The 21,562-nt window shown below is 44.5% G+C and overlaps 1 protein-coding gene and 1 long non-coding RNA gene across 7 annotated transcripts in view; one reads left to right on the top strand and one right to left on the bottom strand.

Moving 5' to 3' along the window:
• Nucleotides 1–20,243, top strand: part of PRDM1 (PR/SET domain 1) — a 104,194-nt gene extending 83,951 nt beyond the window's left edge. For all 6 annotated transcript variants that reach the window (XM_080389841.1, XM_080389843.1, XM_080389842.1 and 3 more), the window contains 5 exons: nt 3,874–3,993; nt 7,168–7,420; nt 15,132–16,240; nt 16,549–16,677; nt 17,104–20,243. In XM_080389841.1, the coding sequence (XP_080245967.1) occupies nt 3,874–3,993; nt 7,168–7,420; nt 15,132–16,240; nt 16,549–16,677; nt 17,104–17,679 (2,187 nt within the window). In that variant the 3' untranslated portion in view covers nt 17,680–20,243. The remainder of the gene's footprint in view (nt 1–3,873; nt 3,994–7,167; nt 7,421–15,131; nt 16,241–16,548; nt 16,678–17,103) is intronic.
• The window catches only part of LOC308064811, a 25,633-nt gene continuing 23,689 nt past the window's right edge, over nt 19,619–21,562 (bottom strand). Inside the window, exon 4 of the long non-coding RNA XR_013928533.1 lies at nt 19,619–19,739. This is a non-coding gene — a long non-coding RNA (uncharacterized lncRNA). The remainder of the gene's footprint in view (nt 19,740–21,562) is intronic.

Raw genomic sequence — 21,562 nt, 5'->3', positions numbered from 1 at the left:
ACAGAAAGAAATGTATCTCAGCAAACCCGTTACTTGTTGCATTTCCCTGACAAGGCTGTTTCTTAGACCCTGAAACAGTGATTTTAACGAAAGCAGTGATTTTGAGCTGTTTCAAAGTGTGCCTTGCTGATCTGTGACACTTGCTCTCCCCTGTTGCTTTTATTTCGTTGGTTTTGTATGTGATCACCAAGGAAGCAGTCTGAAATTTCATGGTGTATCTTCAGGATTCTTTCATGGCACTTTATTTCATGGCACATCTTCTAGAAAACTGGTCACTGAACGAAGGCATAAAATTTATGCAGTTTTATGTAACTGTAGAACTAGTAGTTTTAAAAAAAAATAATCGGTGTCATTCCAGGACACGTGATGGCCTTCCCTATTTGCATTTGGAGAATACTGTTATTTCACTGAAGCCAATAAGAGTTCGTTAGGTGCTGTGTTTCGGTTTGTTTTTTTTAAAGCAGTTTAGGGGGTCCCAGCTGCAAAATACCTTGCCCTTGCAGAATTAGCAGGGGTGGTTGTTTACTCCCAGTGCCCTCTCCCCAAACAAAGATGTAGGAGCCTTGGTCTTTCCAGGCGCCTTCTAATACCAGATTTGGAACGGGAGCCCATCCGTCTCCTGTCCGGGGGGAGCGGGCGGGGCGGGCTGTGCTCCGCCACCGGGCCCGCTGGCCGGGCTCGGCGGGCTCCGGCCGTGCCCCTGCCTCTGCCCCTGCCCGCCGCCGGCCCCCGGCGCCGCATTAGGACCCTGGTCAGTTCCAGGGCCGCCGCCGCCCCGGCTGCTCCCGGCCCCGGCCCCGGGCAGCCCGAGCCGGGCCAGCCCGCAGGCGGCCGGGCTCTTCCCGCCAGCCCGGCCGGGCGCCGCCGCTGCAGCGCCTCCAGGTTGCAGCTGGCCCCGCTCGCCAGCCGGCTCCTCTGGGCGCACCCCGCTGCGCTCGGGCCGGGAGGAGGGCGGGCGAGCCTCGGCAGGAGCCGCAGCAGCCCGCAGCGCCGGGTGCCGGCCCTGCGGCGGGAGGCTGACGCTAGGCTTCATCTTCGTGCTAGAAATGGCTGGTTTACTGGAAAGAAAAAAGTGGTAGCGGCCCGCTTGCAAGAGCGTTGAAAGCTGGAGCTTCGAAGGGAGAGGGGTTAAGTGTCTGTAGAGAGGAAATTGTTCACAACATAGCGTGTTGCGCCCTTACGGCATCGTTCAGACCCAGGAGGCTACACAAGGGCGGTAGGGAGGGTTTTACTTGCGGGGAGCTAGCTCAGGTCGTGCTTCCCTGCGGTTCCCTGCCACGAGGCTTTTTCGGAAGGTCTCATCGCTGAGGCGCAGCAGTCTGCTGAAGGACACCTGGTGGACACAAGTCTGAAATGCCTCTCTGCGGCAGCTTCTCGGCAGCCCGAAGACGGCTTCTCCTCCGTTCTGGACGTGGAATTCCTTTGCCGTTTTGCCTACAAGCCCGCGGCAGCTCTGTACTTCGTGGCCACTTGTTAAATGACACCCTTTAAGCTGCAGCAGGGCAGGAGCCCCTTTTGGGGGCGTCTGCCAGCAGCCTGGAGCCACCTGGCACTGCTGATACCCCTCTCCTGGAGGGTAGCTGAGCTTGTAGGGGCACAACGGAGGCCAAGAATTGCTGACCTAAAAGCTACCCTTAGTTAAAAGTCATCTGGACAGCTTTGGTCTGGTTTAGCAAAACTTTGCTGTTGGCATACGTGGATGTGCAGAGCATTCTCTGCCAAAATAACCTTCTGGTGGGTATAGGGTGAGAAATTGTCTTCGTGTCCAGCTGTGCTGGAGGAAAAGCAAGCACTGCATGTAAAGTGAATATCAAAAAGTATCTGCTATGTCAGAGACACTAGTTCAGTGAGTGTTTCAAGTTGACTAGTTCGAGGATGATTTCTAGAGATTCTGAGAATTTCATTAAAGTTGTTTTAATTAAGGCCAAGCTATTCTAAAACTATGAAAAAACTCGAGCTACCATGCAGTAGAACTGATAGGGTGTGCTGTAGCTTGGTTGTGAACTTTTCTTGAGAGGGCAGATGGATGTAAATGAAGATATATGGGGAAGATGAGAAGAACATCTGCCTTTTTCAGCTATGAGAAATGTACAAGCAAGACAAAAATAAAACTGAGCCACCGAGCTTGTTTCAGCTTGTGGTAGGTGTAGGAAAATTTCTGGAAGTCCCTTTTCTCTCTCTTCAGTCCAGATGCACAGATCAATGGAGCATTTAACTACCTTTACTGTTGACGTTTAATTTTTTTGTAATATGCTGAAACACATGTTGAAATGCAGACAAGCGCAAACAGTCACCATGTACACCCAGCAATCTGTTTCCGGCTGGATTACTGCCTTGATTCCATGGCTATTATTTGTCTCCTTTATTTTGACATTTAACGTGAAATTATGCTAGGCGTTAGTTGTTTACTTGGATTTTCAGTCTTGACCAGTACACAGGCAAGCATTTCTCTGTCTGTCTTTCTCCCTCTGTCACACCAAGGGTGATACAACAGAAGAAAATGCAGCATGAGAAAATCACAAGACTCAGCTAGTTTGTGAAGTGCTGCCTATAGTCCACGGGTTTTACTGTCCTTTGCTATGAAGGACTGTTAGGAACAAAAAGACATGCTCACTGAAGTGAGCTATCTGTAGGGTCTGATGAGGGCTAATCTGCTTTGGTAAGAACACTGATTCCTTGTGGGGTAGACAGCAGTAATCCCAATCATCAACCACTTCTGCTGTTACTGTCTTGTTCTGAAATCCTGGCAAGCAAAAAGACAAATGGCAAGATATGTGAAGGGGGTAAGATTGAAGCATTTTGCCATGAAGGTTTGGTTATAACACCAAATTAATGGGCTTTTTACCTTCCTTTTTTCCACTATCTAAGCAGTAGGATCAGTCTTGCAAAGGCTTGGGGTTTTTGCTTTACAAAATTGTTGGTTTTCTAACGTTGTTTGGATACATTAAATTTAAGAAGATTGGTGAGGAACAGAGAGAGACAAAACCAATAACTCAGCGGTGTTTTGCAAAGGGTTACTCCAAGGCACGTTCTTCTGAATAGTGATGAATTGCTTCCTGATTTGTGGTCAGTGACTTTTTTTTGGTATAATTACTGTCAAGAAGGAAGCTGAACAACTAGAGTACATTTCTTAGACCTAGCATAGTGGAGCATTTTCATCAAAACCCTTACGTCTTTTTGACCAAACCCACTTGGCGTATGTTACTGGAACTGCTGCCTCCTTTTTATAAAAGAGGGTGATCTGTGAGTACATGTCCCAAAGCCTTTTCATACTCTGTTTTGTATGCCACTGTATGCTGGTGAGAGGATTGTAGGTCATCTTTTTTTGTTGTTCTCCTTTTAGCTATCAGGACGGGTACAGAGTTAAGGGGGTGTGGTGTGTGTGTGTGTGGCGCGGTGGGGGAAGGTTTCGTTTTGATCTGGAAGAGCAGTCATTCCAGTCCCTAACTTATTAGAAAAAGCAAACTCTGTAGCAGTAAAGTGATTGATAGCTGTTGAATATTTTTGTTTGCTGGAACTAGACTTTTGGAGGTTGCCTTTGATAAGAGAAATAACTTCTGAAGATATTTGACAGTCTCTATACATTTTGTTTACTGTTTCTTCTTGTAAATGTATTTCCACAAAACACACTTTTCAGGTGGTGTTCATCTTTGGCTTCCGTATGTCTCAGTAAGATGCTGGTATCTAATAAATCTGGTGATACCATATCCAACTTCGTTAATTTATTTCTGCTTTGCTGACTTGTCACTAAAAATTTCTTTCATCGGTTGCTTTACTTCATTAACCTTGTTAAGTTTGGGGGACAGGGGAGAGGAAGGAAGACTCTTCGATTTCCGTTGGCAATGGACTGATCCTGTGCTGCTCTTCTTGTAGGTCACTGGAGTTATAAGCAAAGAGTACATTCCGAAAGGAACACGCTTTGGACCCCTGGTAGGAGAGATCTATACCAGTGATACAGTTCCCAAGAATGCGAACAGAAAATACTTTTGGCGGGTAAGCAGAAAAAAACAGCACCATGTTGTTGCAGTAAGCAGATCACTAGATGAGTACAGCTGAGAAGCTGGGTCACTTCCTGCTTCAGACCTGTGTGAATGCAGGGGGTAACTTCTGTATGCGGCCAGGCACGAACAGGGCCAGTGGGGTGAACTAAGCCGAGTAAGAGCCTGGCTGTCTTGGATATAGGGACTGCGTGGGTGTAGAGAGCAGAGATGCGCAGCCTCTCCTGGCTCTGTCTTCGAAACAGATTCGTGCTTGATTGTGTAAAGAAATAGTTCTGCTGCTTGCTGTAGGGGCAGGTTATTTTGCATTTCTTTACAGCAGAAAGTCATTCTTGTTTATGCAAATATCATGTACCCTTGATTTTTCCAGCTATGAAGAAACTGTGAAAGTACTGCATAATCTTTTAATCTGGAATTATGATACGTTTTGTGACTTCCCCCCCCCCCCGATTTTGAATAGAACTACTGTAACATGGTGGTGGTGGTCTTCAGCATATATCATTCAAGTCATAAGCTTTTCTAGTCCACTTCAGAAAGTGTTAAAAAAGCAGCCTACAGATCTTAGTGAAGGGGCAAATCCATTAATGGCAGACAAACACTAGAGGTGATGCCTAATTCGTACTCTGTAGTATAAGCTGGAAGGGAACACCAGGCAATTCGTTTTGGCTTGGGAAGTCTGTGCTGGGGAATGTGCTTCCAGTTTATCAGTTGACATAATCCTCGGTTTCCTTTACAGACTCATTATTAATTGTTAAAGAACGTTCCTTCAGCCCCATCTCCTTCCATGGATTTGTTTTGCTGCCTTCTAGCCATTTAGGTTGTGTCTAAGTTGGTGGATTTGGGAGTATATCCAAGCCTCTGTGCCCAGGTGCCTGTCTGCCTTAGTAATATCCCAGCCTCATATGCAGGTGAAACCCAGGGCAAGCAGCAGCGTTCCCCACACCCCTTTCTTCCTACCTAATTGCATCATTTTGGTTTTCTCAGATCTTAATACAGCATTGCACAGGCAGTTATATGCATGAGTGCTTTTATGAAGCAGGCAGCTGTTTTCACATTCATAAGGCTACAAAATGTTTCTTTTAGCTGAATTTTTCAGAAGCTTGCACCCAGCGTAGGAAGAGACCAGTATGCCAGCCCTAGCTCTGCTAGTTGTTAATAAGGCAGCAAACATCGGGAAGAGGGACTGCTAACCATCTTGCAGGTCTTCATTCATATGTTGCAGCGAGAGAGATTACATCATTCTTATGATGTGACTTTAAGCCTTAATGCAGAGGGATCCTCAGAAATAATATCCTAGGAGCCATCTAAGCATCATTAAATTCTCTGTTACAGTATCTTGATTCATTCAAGCCAGGCTGCTGCAGCAAAAATGAATTCCTTCCTAGGGGTCTGACACAGGCTTGCATATGCAAAGGAAATTGTGGGAGATAACTTCCCACATGTTATTAAAGGCATCCTGGGCTTGCTGGCAGGAGTGGGAACATCTGCTACACGCGTGGGGGGATGCTGCCTGCGCCTTGCCTGTGTGAGGGGAGTGGGGCCACCCGGGGCCAACGTCATTTCTGGGAACTGCGCCATGACTCAGCACATCTGGTCTCGCCTTCCCCAGAATAGGTGGGAGCCTGGTGGGGTGCCTTTGCCCTGCAGCCGGAGCACAGTGACCGGCAGCATCCGTGGCCATGCCGTGGGAGCGGTGGAGGGCCAGTTTGGGAAGCGGTGGCAGGCGTCAAGTGCCGGAGCCCCGCGTTCCTGGAAGTTTGCTAGCTGGGGTGAGCAGAGAAACCCAAAGGCTCCTCTTGATGCAGCACAACTTGCCCGGCTCCCTTCCATTTTCTCATAACAAACACACCGCAAAATCTCTCACAAGCTGCTTTGATGAGGCCACATGTATTTCCCCCTTCTCAGTTTACAGGAAGTTACTCTTAAAGAAAGTGATTCTGGTGTTTATGGCCCGCGTTAAAGGGCCAGGCTGCCTCGCCCCTCTCCGCTGGTGGCTCTCTCCAGAAGAGAGGTCCCGGCTGACCGGTGGGCGCTCGCAGGGTGCGCTGTCTGGCCAGGTAGTTGCAGAAGACAGTGGTGTGAACACGAAGGCAGGAACAGGCCATGGAGTGTTTTCCCCCTGGAGTGAGCTCTGTCTCCCCTTCAGAAGGGCATTTCCTGCTCACCGAGGTACGTTGCTGGTGCAGGCTGCTCCCACTTCAAGGTCTGGTTTTTGCCCGACCATCTGTTTTGCAAAACCCAAGCACCCCATTTCATCCAGAATGGAGCTGGTTCCTCCTGAGAGTAAGGGATGTGTCCTCAACAAACACGTCTCTGGCATTTTTCTTAATGTGTTTTGTTTTTTTTTTTTTTTAATAACTTTCTTATTCTTACGGCTTTTAAGAAACAGTAGCTTCTGTCAGTGATTGGGACTTCTTTCTCCCCAAGTCGCTGAACGGTTTTTACATTCATGTTTTCTTTCCCCTCGTGGACAAGCCAGAACATGTCCCTCGATAAGAAAAGTGACTTTTTTTTGGCTAGCCCCTCTCCAGGTCTTTCAGTTATGGCACGTGAAGTTCATCTTTGCCTTGCCCAGCCTTTCCACAAAAGGTTTACAGTCCAACTGTGAGCAAGTGTTGCTTAGGACTCTGGGGGGGTGGAGGATGTTTGTATAGTTTAAACCTTTGGGTGGAGGTGGTAGGAAACTGCAAGTACAGAGGCCATAGAAAAAGGCAAGAAAGACTCTGACGTAGCACAGCCAGTCAGTCTTATACACAGGTGACTCAAAGCATTAATGCAAGCATGCACTCAGACCTGCAGTCATCAGCATCACCCACTTGTTGATCATAGCACGGGGAAAAGGACTCTTAAGGTACACTGTTCACACAGGGAGAGTACTCTGCATTTCATATTTTGGGTCTGATTTGTCCATACTAGCAGTGACACAGGATAAGCAGAAATGGAAAAAGTGATGGTGAACTTTGAATAAGCATCTATTTCCTTACCGCAGAGGATAGCATAGCTGGAAAGGGGGCAACCCAGCTTGAATTATTATTACAGTGTTATCTGTTCATGTAAAAAAAAAAAAAAACCACAAACAAAACCTTGTAATTTTTCGCCTCTGGACTCTGTGTGCATGTGTTACGTATTGTGCGTATATATATTCATAAGCCCTTACTCTCTATTCCAGATCTATTCGAGTGGTGAGCTTCACCACTTCATTGACGGATTTAATGAGGACAAGAGCAACTGGATGCGTTATGTAAACCCTGGCTACTCTGTTCAGGAACAGAACTTGGCTGCTTGTCAGAATGGAATGAACATCTACTTCTACACCATCAAGGCCATCCCTGCCAACCAAGAGCTGCTTGTGTGGTATTGCCGAGACTTTGCAGAGAGGCTGCACTATCCCTCTTCCAGAGAGCTGACAATGATGAACCTTAGTAAGTGGATTACAGTGTAAACAAGGAATGCTAGTAATGTCTCTTCTGCCTATGTGATCTAATAATAAGTTGTATAATTACACAGCTGCATCACCTGTTGTGTCACGGTAGGTAGCTCAGAGTGGAAAAGGGGAATTAAAAACCCCAACAGAAAGAGTTCCCTTTGCCCATTCGAATGTAAACACAGTATAAAAACTGTGAACGGTTACTGTTTTATTCTGGACAGACAACCTGAATACATCCTCTGCCTTCAAAACTGTAGATGTTTGTTCACTCTCAAACTTTCCACGTCTAGATTTCATAGTGCATTGAGCAAAATTCTGCTTTGATAGCATATACTAAAGGCTGGCCAGTCATGCTCCCAAAGGGCTGCCCTCACTGTACAAGGAAGTGGCTATGTGCCATGACTCTGTCTAGGTGTCTTGACAAAATATATGTTTACTGCATAATGCTCTTTGAGCCTTGCATCTACGCTTATGGGAGCAAACCTCCTGTTGTCTTCTCATCTTGCTACTTGTTTTTTAAGCTCAGTCAGTGTATTTCGTCCCCGTTTCTTGGCTGTGTATTGCAGCTTTCATTTTCTGTTCAAAAATAATAGCATTGGTAGCAGGGGGAAGAGGTATTTCCAGGAGTTTATCTCTGTGTTCCTCTGCGGTTTCTGACCATATCCAGCCTCAGCGCTTTACTCATAGCTTAATCACTGCCTAGCACATCACACAGAGCCACTTGAAGAGAGGGAGAGATTCTTGCTGACTTCTCATTTGACTCTTAGGCTTACTCCCCCCCCTCCCCCCCCGCTAGCTGCTCTGAGATAGAGCAGAGCATTCTTTTGGCCTGCTAGCCCCTACACTGACATTTGAAGGAAGAACTGCAAGCAGGTTTTCTTATAAAAAGGACTATTTGCTGTTATTTGGCAACAAATAATGGCTTATAAAGTATCAGTGTTACTTTGGGGATCATTAGACCTAAAATGTAACCCCACATCATGAAAATGATGCCACACATTCAAATTAATCAAAAGTACCTCTGTCCTCCATGGATGTCGTCCTTCTACCAGTTTTTGGTCTTTCCCTACAAATTACAGGAAACAATTTGCTTTGTCTTAATGGCAGAGGGAAGAGAGGGAGGGGATGTCCTATGCTGCTATATTCCATATTCAAAATATATCTCACTGATTCTGTTATATTTGCACATGTCATATCACCACTTGCTGTGCAGTTTTATTTCCTGATATGAGGAACTGTTGCCTTTTCAGTAGGACCTACATGTGGTACGAGACAACAGCATTAAGTGTTTCTGTGCACGAGGAGTTTGCAAACATCCAGCCAGACATATTTGGCCACTAGCTAGGAGGATACACAAATGCAGCCTTGGTTTCCTGCATCTGCTGGCATCTTAGGTTGTCTTGCAGAAGTAGCAAGGAATGTATTTCGAAAGTGTCAGTGAATTGGCTGGTTAATCTTTATCAGGTCAAAGCTAGGGGTGTCTGGACATATGCAGAATAATCCATTTTAATAAAAGTAGGCTCAATATGTGGATTTAAAGAGATGGGATCTTTAGCAACAATTGTGTAGTTCAGTCTTAACATTCAAAAGAACAATCTTCCCAGATGCTGAAATCAAAATATCCCTTGTTCTTTTTAAAGATAATTCTGCTTAAACTGTTCAGAAATTTTGTTAGCCCCCTCCACCTAAACAAAATAGCCGTTCAAAAAAATGAGAAAAAGTTCTCACTTTTTTTGTTTTGCCCCCTCATCTTTGTGACAAACACATTCAGGCTTAAAGCCTGCAGTTGGGCCAGAAACCCTACAGATACCATAAGGACTGAGGTTTTCTAACGTTTGGGTACCCTTTCTTGAAAAGTATGGAAAAAAAACCCAGACGTCTCCCAAAGATGCTTATTTGCTGAAGGCCCTGTAGCAACAGTGCAAGCAGGGATGGTTTTTCCAGCGTTAGTACTGGAACCAAATGAATTTAAAGCAAATGTGAGTACTGTTCAGTTTTCTTTTTCCCCTTCCTCTCAGGCCACTTCTTCTGGTTAAATCTGAAACTAGTGAGCATCCTGCTGCCCCTCCAACCTTTCCCTCCATTGCAAGCCTGGCCAAGGTGCCCTTGCGTTGTGTTCATCTATGAATAAAATGCAGAAAGCTTGGCCCCAAATCGCTAGCATCTTGTACCTGCTGCAGACATGGGGCTTTGCCCCATCTTAATATGGTCTTGTTTGGGGGCACCCTGCACTGGTCACCTCCTCCGGCTGCTAGAAGGTCAGGAAAAGCTCTCTCCAGCCAAACGGATTGCTAATAATTCACCGTTTAAAGTGGCACAGCTTCCCGCAGAGGAGCAGCTGAGCATTGCTGCCTCTCCCAGCTCCTAGCTGCTGGCTTTGGCACCCTCTGAGGAAGAGGGAGGGAAAGCTGGGGACCAGGTCCCGCTGCAGGCTGAAGTCAGGGCTCCACCCTGCTGGGACACACGCTAGCGTGAGCGTGGGGCAGCAGCACTGCCAACTCCTGGCCCTGCTGTGTTGCACCCAGCTGTCTCCCTGCACCATGTCTCTGTGCCCACAGGAGGCTTTGGAAGAGCCGTGCCTTGGCTGGTTGCCCAGCCTGGCACAGGCCACCTGGGACACACACCTGTGGAAAGCTTCCAGCCTTGCCAATTTAAAATACAGGCAGTTGCTTTAGGTGCCTCAGGGGTTTGGGGATCACGGTCTTGGGAGTTTAGCACCTCAGTTCCTCTTTAAGCACCTGAGCGGGATGGGCCTCTGGGGAAAAATGTATCAGAGAATTTCTCTGGCTTTATTTCCTGTAATTAGTGGCCTCAAAAATGAAAGAACTACCACTTTAGAGCATAAATATATATTACACATCCACATATAACATCTACTTGCCTCTGTAACAGCAAACTTTCAAATTAAAGGTAACTTCTTCAGCATTAGTTCATTTGTGCTGTAGAAGGAAAGCATCCAGATTCAAGACAGCAATTAGGCATGTACTTAGTTATGGGTTTAACCCTGTCCTCTGTGTTTTCTTGAATTGGGGCCTTTGACCTGGTCCTTCAGACGCTGAAGCACACACTTACCTTCACAGCCATGATTAGCCCTGAGTGGAGCTACGTAACTTCGAGTGGATGTTGGAGTGCCTGCAAAGAGTTGCACAATAGTGGTGGAGGCAAGACTGCATTATCCCGGTGGCAGAAACTCAGTCTCATTTCAAATGATCCCCTTCTTCCTGCCTGTTTTGAAGCCACTGATGTTGTTTATTATCAAGATTTGAGATATGTCATCTTCAGATGGTACTGTTGTGCATCAAATGGTTTTAAGTGTGATGGCACAAGATTTATGTATTCTGCTGGCCAAAAAGTCAAATTCCAGTAATGTGTTAAATATGCTTGGCCTCATTCAACTGGACTCTCAGTTTGTCTTGTCTGTGATATTTTATTTTTGGACTAGCGAACAGACAGAGGAAATTTGCATTGGGGGTCCCACATAATTTAGCATATTATTCCTACCTCATTGTAGGGGGGATTGTTTGGGGATGGAGGGTGAAGAGGGTAACAATAAAAAAAAACAAACCAACAAACCCAAACCAAACAACTGCGTTGACTCAGGACATGACTATTTGATAATAATGTTCATGTATTGCAATCATGTGATGCAACTTCCTGCTGCTCATGTCGTGTTTGTCTCCTCAGTCAAGTACAGGCAGGTAACATCTGTTGGTCAAGCTTCAGGAAAAAAGTTTGAGTTCGGGGAAGACAATTTGCATGTTTAGAAAATATTTGGCAATCTTTTTGTTTCATTAACAGGCTTAACGAGGTATTATTTAAAATCTTTCAGATTCTGTGAAGATTTAACTTTTTAATGCTTGTTTCTTAAATGTGGTTTATTCTTTTCTTCTTCCTGCTGGCCCTGACATGCTAGCCGTTAGCTAAGCCCTGCTGCTTGCTTTCCCTTTTGTTTATGGGCAGTTTCACTTTCTGGTTTTGAAGTTTTTTTCTGTTTGGGTTGGGAGGAAACATCTGCACTTGCTTAAAAAAAATGCCTCCTGGAATCTTCAAAAGAGCTCAGGAAAATGATTTTGAAATTATATGAAAGGTTGTCTTCACAAAATCAGAATTGGAGGGCTAAAGTTGACTTAAAGTTGAGGATTATTTGAAGACTTCCTTAAAAACCTTCTCTGAGCAAAATGTTTTCCAAGGCATGTCACCCAGCCTTGGACACATTTAGAAAACAGATGATCAAATTATATACTTCTAATGTATAGGTCTCCGTTCTCATTTTGAATGGAAACACTCTTTGTTTTGCCTGCTTCACAACTTCGAGGTTCTCTTTCTACTAGCAAAAGAGGTGCTTAATTTAGATCGAAAATGTGAATCGGCATAATTAAGCTCTACCACTCGAAGTGTTCAGTACCATCTCACTCCTGAAATTACTATTGAAATTACTGGCCGCCTACAACCGTTTTTCAAGTTTTTAGAAAAAACAGGTCATTGTTCTTATGAAGTCTTTCTCAGGCTACAGCTCGGAGCACAAGAAACGAGAGCAAAGCTTACAGCTATGCAGCAGTCTGTAGCTGGAACACCCACATTGGAGTGACTTCAGGCAGCCCCTCCGCTCAAGTTTCATTAATACTTAAAAGTCAGGAGTTTTGTCCCTTTTCCTCTTGCACGCACTCACTGATCTCAGATCTGAGCAAATAATCTGTCGACCTCAGTTAGAAGTGGATCAGGCTCCTAAAGAGGCACGTCTGGGTTTTTTTCTTTCTTTTTTCCCCCCTCTCCCCCCAGATCAGTAACTTAGAAATGCAGCTGCACTGTTCTTGTTTTGTCATGAACTTCTTTTCTGTGTGTCTCTCTGACCACAGAAACTAGACAGATCTTGGAAGAATATGTGCCTATATTTACTGTATATGTATGTATGTGGGGGTGGGAAGGAGAAATGCATTTCAAGAGCAAGAGGGAGACATTGTCATCAGTGAGAACTTAATTCTAAAATCAGAAGTAAAACCAAAAAAATCATGTATAAGAAATACATCTTTTTATGGCTCCTTTAAGAGCAACAAGAAAAGTTGTAAAACTCTCAGTCAGTTTCAGCCCTGGTTTAAATCCACTTTCAGTATAAAAGGTAAGAACCTCTCCTTGGCCCCCAGCACTGCCTTCTCTTGTTTTACACAGTGCTGACACACTTGATCATGTTTTGATCTCTCTGGTGTTGTGAAGCATCCCTTATGCTCAGGTAAAATAGGTGAAAAAGCCAAGAGGGGGTTTATGGACCAAAGATAGCTTGTGAACTAAAGAGAACTGTCACGGTTAGACCTGAAAAATGATCTTTAAATATTGCAGCTTCTGTCTACACATGGAAATTAGTTGGAGGGAAGGCTTTACTGGGAAAACTTTGAAGGGAAGGAAAGAGCAATTATCTTTAGCCTGTCAAGTGGGGGCATGGGCCTGTTGCACAGAAAGTTACGTTCTTGGTGTGAGCTTCCTTTTTGTCACTTGCGGGCTTTCTCCGGCACATAAGGCACATATGTCCCCACCCTGATGTTTAACCTTGTGACAGTAGGAGCCATTCCTCTAACTGAAGTGGCCCCAGTTTCTCTGTCACTTTTCCAGCAGCGCCAGCACTTCTCCTTCCTCTTCCCCTCCCCCTGGATTTTCTTTCTTTAAAAGAGAAAAGTGTCAATTTGAAGTTCCTGCTCGACAGATAAGGTGGTATTTATTTATTTTTTCGGCTGCAAGGCTTCACAAGTCCTGCTTCCCACCCGCTGCCCAGCTTTCAATACTTCCAAGTCTCGATACTTCCCGATGATAGTGTCACCAGGAATGCTTGCTCTGAGAAGCTGGCATGGTGACAGGCAGCTGATAAGAAGATGTAGATAGTACTATCCACAGTGCCATTATGGAGCTTCCTGAACCTAGCAGGATCTCTTGTGTTATATGCAAAAATTTGGGTGGATAGTTAGAAAATGTTTACCAGTCTACAAGTACAGACAGAACGACCAAAGAAAATAGATTATTTTTGATGCCAGGCAATATGACACACTATTAATTTATTATTGAAACAGTTCTGCATTAAACTTTAACATCAAGAGAAGTAATCGGGAAGCTACTTGCACATTTACATGTGTACATGCTTGCTGTACAACACACCCTATATTTTATCATAAATATTTTAATTGAACTTAAATGTGTTCAATTGCATTTCATTGCAACTTGAAAATCCACAAAATGCCCACATATCTCCAACTAAAATTGCTTGCTACTAGTCTAATGCTGTTTGAAAAAGGATGCTACTGTAAAGCAGGTTGCTGTGAGTAGGAGCATGCTTTGAAAGCAGCTGCTTTCTTGGATACGTTTAATAGATGGCTGTTTCTTTGCCTTATAGGGTAATGTTGCCAAATGATAGATTCTGTCAGGGCAGTGAATAGTGAAGCAAAGAATCCGCGATGAAAGCAGCGTGGCCATTGCGTGTCTGCATTTTCCTTACTGGTCCTGGTTCAGCTGGTCCTCCAAAAACCAGAAATAACTGCTTCTCACCTCAGTTAGTGAAGTAGGAGCAGTCAGTCACAAAAGTAGAAACTTGGCTGAAGGGCTGTGATACTTTTGAGTCACACAGCTATTGGCATCAACTTGTACCTCCTGACGGAAAACCTTGCACATAACTAACCATGAATATGAAACCTTCTTGTAGATTTTCCCTTATAATAAAGTATCTTACAAGTCATCGTTTCAAGATTATATAACTATTAACTTGGGGAGAGCAGATAAAAGCAGACTTCTTTTTCTGTTGAAGACATCTTTCAGTGTACTGTTTATATTCTGTTGTGTCCAGATAATGAGTCTTTGAATACAAATAAACAGTGTATGTGCTGAACTGAGCCGAACGGATGCTAGCTTCTGTTTTCTTCTAAATACATATTTCTTTTCCTCCCTCTTTTTTTTTTTAAGTGCATTTCAACTTAAGCTGGAGCCAACCAGTCTTGCTTTCTTTTGCTTCACTTCAGCATTTTTTTTATAAAGTACAGCTGTAAGCAGAGGAGTTTTGCATAGACTGAATGCCACAGAAATCTGCAGTAAATAGTCTGCTTTGTTGTAGATGTTCCTAAGCAGTATATTTAATGAGTAATGATCTGTTTACTGATGGAGAGTACCTTCTCTTTGAAGAAAGCTTTCATCCTAGCCAGCCATGGTTTTTTTGGTACTGTAAGTAATTGAACTGGCTGGTGAAGTGACTGCTGCGGTTTGGCAAAAGCCTATTTGTCATGCCTTGTTATTTATTGAGGAACATTTCTGGGAGCTTGCGTTCTGCAAAGTCCTTCTGTTAAACCTGTATTGTGAGCAAATGCTTGTTACTGCATTTATTAGAAATACTGCTTAAACAGACGTCGAAAACAGACAGCAAAGCTAGTCAAATGTAAAGGGAAAGAAAGGTGAAATCAGTTTGTAAAGTGGAGCCTAGCATTTTACGAATGAATCATCATTCAGATCTGTATGTACTGGCTGGTATTCCTTAAATTAGCAATGTTTTTTATTAACACTTAATACCAGCAGGCATTTCTTTGCACAGAAATTAGGCTTTTGGTGAGTTAAATGATTGCTCATCTCTGAGAGTGGCCCTTCCTTCCCACTAAACTTGTGGGAGTTTGATTGTGTTTTGAAAAGAGGTAATGACGGTGGCATATCTGAATAATCATTAACTTGTCTTTGTATTTCAGCACAAACCCATGTTAATCCAAAGCAGCACAGTGCTGATAAAGATGAGCTCTATCAGAAGGGCATCCCAAAGAAGGAGCACAGTGTGAAAGAAATCCTGAAAATGGAATCTAATCCTCCAAAAGGAAAAGACTTCTTCCAGACCAACATTTCACCAGTTACTCCAGAAAAAGACTTGGATGATTTGCATAAGAACTACAGCCCAGAGAGGTGTTTCTTCCCGCGAGTTGTCTACCCGATCCGACCTCACATTCCAGAAGACTATCTGAAAGCCTCCTTAGGATATGGAATGGACAGACCTAGCTACATTACTCATTCACCCATCCAGACGTCTACTACGCCAAGTCCTTCTGGGAGGAGCAGCCCGGACCAAAGCTTAAAAAGTTCAAGCCCTCACAGCAGTCCAGGGGTCACGGTTTCACCTCTGGCACCTACTTCCCAAGAGCACAGAGAGCCGTACTCTTACTTGAATGGATCGTACGGCTCAGAAGGACTGGGGTCTTATCCTGGATACGCACCCCCTGGCCACCTCCCGCCTGCCTTTCTACCGTCCTATAACCCCCACTACCCCAAATTCCTATTACCTCCGTTCAATATGAGCTGTAATAACCTAAGCGCTTTGAACAATATCAATGGCATCAACAATTTCAATCTTTTCCCAAGGATGTATCCTCTTTATGGCAACCTTCTCAGTGGAGGCAGCCTTTCCCACCACATGCTGAACCCCACCACGCTCCCCAGTTCATTGCCCAGCGAAGGAGGCCGTCGACTGCTGCAGCCTGATCACCCGAGAGACTTCCTCATACCAGCACCTAACAGTGCCTTCTCTATCACGGGTGCTGCCGCCAGCATGAAGGACAAGCCATGCAGCCCTACCAGCGGGTCGCCCACAGCTGGAACAGCAGCCAGTTCAGAACACATAATGCAACCTAAACCTACCTCAGTGGTGCTGGCTGCCACCGGCGGCGAAGAAGCCATGAATCTCATTAAAAGTAAGAGGAATGTGACCGGTTACAAAACCCTCCCCTACCCACTGAAGAAGCAGAATGGGAAGATCAAGTACGAATGCAATGTTTGCTCCAAGACCTTTGGCCAGCTCTCCAATCTGAAGGTAAGCAGAGGAGACCGAGACGTGAGGCTTCTCGGGAGGGTCTGGTTTCTCCCTGTAGGTTATCTAGGAAAAGCAGGGACGGGCCTCCCTTGCTTGTTAGGCTGCTTACCAGTTGGGGCTTAATAGGGGCATCTCCCAGCCGGAAAGCACGGTTGTAAAGACAGTGTTTTCATACTGACGCCACCTAAGTAACTAGGTGACATTGTGTTTTGGTGATGGGAATTCCCGCTAACTTTAGGAAACCTCTGAAAGTACTTCTGTTGCAGTACTGGAAACTGGAAATTGTTAATTGCTTTGTTTCTCCCTAGGTGCACCTCCGAGTACACAGTGGAGAGAGACCGTTTAAATGCCAGACTTGCAATAAAGGCTTTACACAGCTGGCGCACCTCCAGAAGCACTATCTGGTACACACGGGAGAAAAACCCCACGAGTGTCAGGTATGCCACATGCCACAGAGGCAGCCTCCCTTGGAGGCCAAAGGGGTGGCAGCGCTCGTGCGGGCGCAGGGCGTGCACGGCGTGCAGGGAGGGCTGCGTGGCGAGCCCTCAGCTGCTGAGGGCCGCAGTCAGTGCTGCAGCTGTTTCCAGCCCTGGCGCGGCAGCATCTGTAAGAGCAGAGTCGCCTTTAGCCTGCTAGGGCAACATCTGCCCGATGCAGTTTTGCCGTCGGCCATACTCGAAATGCTATTTGGCAATATTTACATAAAAAAGGTGGGGATTTTTTCCCCTTTGTGAGAAAGTGTGAAGATATAAAAAGCTGCTGCTTCATTCTGCTGTCTCCTCCTAGGTGTCTGTGATTTAAACCATAAAATCCCCTCCCACTCATTCCCTGTTTCTCTGCTCTCTGCCACCCCCCCGCATTAGGTTTGTCACAAGCGGTTCAGCAGCACCAGCAATCTCAAAACCCACCTGCGGCTCCACTCTGGAGAGAAGCCTTACCAGTGCAAGCTCTGCCCAGCCAAATTCACCCAGTTTGTGCACCTGAAGCTGCACAAGCGTCTCCACACCCGGGAACGTCCCCATAAATGCATCCACTGCCACAAGAGCTACATTCACCTCTGCAGCCTCCAGGTCCACCTGAAGGGCAACTGCCCCGTTGCCCCTGCCTCGGGCCTCTCCATGGAGGACCTGAATCGAATCAACGAGGAGATCGAGAAGTTCGACATCAGTGACAATGCTGACAAGTTGGAAGAAGTGGAGGACAATATCGACTTAACATCGATCGTGGAGAAGGATATACTGACCATGCTCAGGAGGGAAATGGAAGGAGCTAATCTGAAAGTATCTCTACAGAGGAACCTGGGAAATGGACTGCTCTCCTCAGGATGCAACCTTTACGAGTCGTCAGATATGTCAATTATGAAGTTGCCTCATGGTCACCCACTACCTCTGTTACCTGTAAAGGTCAAGCAAGAAACAGTTGAACCAATGGACCCTTAAGACTTTTTGGCAAAGTGATTTTTTTTTTATTTATGACTTGGCAAGTCAGGGTGCCTGTAGCAGTTGCTTGTACATAGTTTCAATGCTGCAAAGCAATCTTGGCTTACAGTAGTTTCCCTACGCTCTCCAGCTGAAAGAAGGAACTCCAAAGTTACTGTTTTCTCAGGGCATAAAAAGGGGCAAAGGACTCTACATTGCCTCGCCAGTTACTAAAAGACAATCATCTATCCATAATTATTTTTTCAATGATAGTACTTCATAATTTATTATGCAATTAATCATTCTAAAAGCAATAATTAGGAAAATGTTTACAATGACTGGAAAATTCATTGTAATTTTTACTTTAAATGTTTTTATTTTTTGTTCTATGGCCATTCTTTGTAGATATGTTTTTCTGCACATCTGTTTTAAGAACCTAAGATCGGGGCTTCAGTAAATATGTTTTATGTACCAATGTCTTTTAAACAAATGTGGTTTTTTGTTTTGCCAAAGTTGGACGTTTGACATACAGAATCCTAGATCTGTTGGGTTGAAAAAAATGCTGTGTACTTTTATGTGCAAATCACCCCACTGGGAATTGAAAAGGGAAAAAAAAAACCCCGCAGAGTAGCAGCAAGCAGGGAAGAAACTGCTGTCCCTGCCTGCCGGAGGATAGGAGAGAGATTCTTCTATCTGCAGCTCTGCCCGGAGCAGATGTGGCACAGCAAACACCTACCTGCCATGGACAATACCACAGGTTGTTAGAAAACAGCTCTAGCCCCACACGTTGTCATGTGATGTTATGACCAAAGGAATGCATCAGCTTAAAGTGGCTTTTCCAAAATAGAATCTCACTTACGTTCTTTGTTTCTGAAAGCAGTTTAAAAGCAAACACACAAATATTCTTAATATTCTGCCTAAAAGGAAGTTTTTGGCAGGCTTCTTTCTTCTCTCTCTTTTTTTTTTTTTTTGTTTTTTTTTGGCCAGAGCCTTCCAGGGATAAAAAAAAAGATGGTAGGGATAAAAAAAAGACGGTCAGATTCCCTGAGAAAGAAGGGGTTCAGTTTTATTTGTATTTTTCACTCCCACTTTGCCTGGGTAAAAGTGGGTAACAGAGTCCTTTCCTGGCACATATTTTTTTTCTTCCTTCCTGTACAACTCTCAGTATTTGTGTTTGTACATTTTGTGGTTAATTTAATTAAAGAAGAAAAGGGCATTGCAAAGTTGTTGAACAACAATTACCTCAGTGCTTGTGTCCAGTGGTGCAGACAATGCTGTTTTATCTAAACGCTTTGCTACTTAGAGAAGAAACCAAAATGTGCACAGGGAAAGATAGAATGCACGTCCTTTTATCTTTTTGTTTTGCTAAGCCCAAAGATGATATGGTGACGTTTGAGGTGTAGCAAAGAATACATGTATATTTATAGATATATTTATACCACTATACTATATATGTATATGTATATATATTTATACCACTTAAGTTGTGAGCCAAACCATGTAATAAAACCTATTTTTCATCTAAGTGTGAAAATCAAATGTTATCCAGTTTTGCATACTACCAATGACCTCAAACCCAGAAGGTTGTACAAAGGCATTTATCACTCGCAAGTATGCTTGCGTGGCTGTCCAGGGGAAGCCTGAACTTGCAAACAACCTGATGTGAATAACGTCACGTCACCCACGCGTGGCGTCTCAGCAGATTTGGTGGGAATGACCCTGTTTGCAGAATGGGGGGATCATCACTCCCCTGCTCTCTGGGCAGCGTGTACTGGGGGGGAAGGAGCCGGGTGGTCAGTGAAAACACAGCCAGAAAACATAACTGAAGAAACCTGAGAGGCAGCCAGGTACCACCCACACACGGTGTGTTCGCAAAACGCAGTGAAGGGGGCAGGGATAGTTGGGATGAGCCCCTGGTCTTGTTTTACCCTGCTGTTAACGAGTTGCACAGTCAATTCACGTAGCATCTCCCCTCCACGTACATCTTCTGTCTGGTTATACTTCCAAATTTTAAGATGACCCACTTCAGCAATCCAGGATTTGGAGGTTCTTTTTCTCAGCAAATTTCCTTTTCATGCCTTCTGTTAAAAAAACAAACAATCCTGAAATAATAAGTCTCTCAACACAGCTTTTGAAGGACTACAGTTCATTACATTTCCACTCCTGCAAATTGTGAGGCTGACATCTTTTAAATGTAGCAATAGTTCATAAATATAGTACTTACTTGTAGGATAAACCAAAGTATCACTACTCTGTCACTGGACACACACTTTTCCTATTATTTGCCTGTAGTGCTTTCTTGTATTTGATACAAATTTTACAAGAATTTATATGCATCAGCTTTAAGAATTGTTACTTCTCTTTACTGTTTCTCCCTTCCCTTAGACGTTTTACATGTGAATGTAGCAACAATCAACAGTGTTTTGGGGGTTTTTTTTGTCTCTCTTAAGAAAGACTCTGACCAAAGTTACCAGGCTTTTTACTTTGCTAGAACAACAAACTATCGTATGTTTACGTATTGGTTTACATCATTATTTATGTGCAAATTGTCAAATGTAAATTAAATATAAGTGTTCATTGCTTTACTGATGCTTCCCTTGTCTTCAATCTCTCTGCACTGACCGCATGCGCAGCCTCGTTGCGGGGCGTCTTCCCCTCCCAGCCGCAAACACGCGCAATGCCGAGGGCGATGATGTCTCCAACAATGCCGACTTCTGCCTTTGTGGGCTCTGATTTTCTGTGATTGAAAGTTGCAAACAGCAATGCCAGAGCCGAATACCCTGGCGCTGTTAATTATGGCGCTCTCGTCAGTTTTAGCCAATACCTCTTTTTTTTTTTTTAAAAAAAAAAAAAAAGGATTTTTGTTCAAAAACAATTTTCAGTGTTTTGATGGAAATACTTGAATGCAGTCTGCCTCACAGATATATGATCAGGGTTCTCATTTACATTTTTCCAAATGATTGTCATTTCTGGCCTGAAACCCTAACCACTGGGACCACAATGACACACTCAAAAGTGTCAGCGTGAGACCACTTTGTCCTGTATCAGCGTGGTGGGAACTGCATTCAAAACAAATGTGGATCTGTTTTCACTGCTCACAAAGGAGATGCAAATGCAAACTAAATCCAGGAGAAGGTCAAGTGTCCGTTCCCCCCGCCTCGGCCCCCCAGCCAAAAAGTTAACAACAGGCCAGGATGCCCCAGAAAGCTAATACAACATTTGCTACTTCCATCATTTACTGTGAGATCTAAACCAGAGAGGCCATGTGCTGCCCTGCCCTACCTGAACGATACAGAAATAATGTTCCTGCTCATATTGAGACACTCAGCACCATATGATGTTTTAAAAGTATTTCACTGTCCTCTTAAAAAATTCATTTAAACATCTGTCTCAAGAATTTGAAATACTGCCAACACCGAACTGTGGAGTTAAGAAAACCAGAGCACTGTTGTCATAAACGTGCCAAATGCAGCATGTTATACTCCTATATTTGACAGAGCTATTGCTGTAATAATTTTTTTAAAAACACATAGGATAACCGTTACCGCTGTAAATCATACTTCATTACTTGGCAAAGCGTTATGTTGCACTGGAGAGTTATGTCCTGGGGACACTTGCAAGCTTTAGAAGATGTTTAATAAAACGCATTACATAAAAAGACAATGCACGTTATAGATCACAGCCTTGCGAGGCTGAGCCCGGCAGCTGCTGCGTTGGTTTCTGGCAGTCCCCAAGCCAGTCAGAAGCCAGTGAAGGCGCATTTTGCAACCAGAAATACAGTGGGTTTCAGCCACAGCAGCACCACCACCACCAGGCCAGCTAACCGCAACAGCGTCAGCGAGGTGCGGGGTGGGGGAAGCTCCTTGTTTTGGGTGCTGCCATGAAATGCAGCAAGACCGTGTGC

The sequence above is a fragment of the Falco punctatus genome, assembly GCF_963210335.1.
Source record: "Falco punctatus genome assembly, chromosome: 5".
Lineage (NCBI taxonomy): Eukaryota > Metazoa > Chordata > Aves > Falconiformes > Falconidae > Falco > Falco punctatus.
This window is presented reverse-complemented; position numbering and strand designations above follow the sequence as displayed.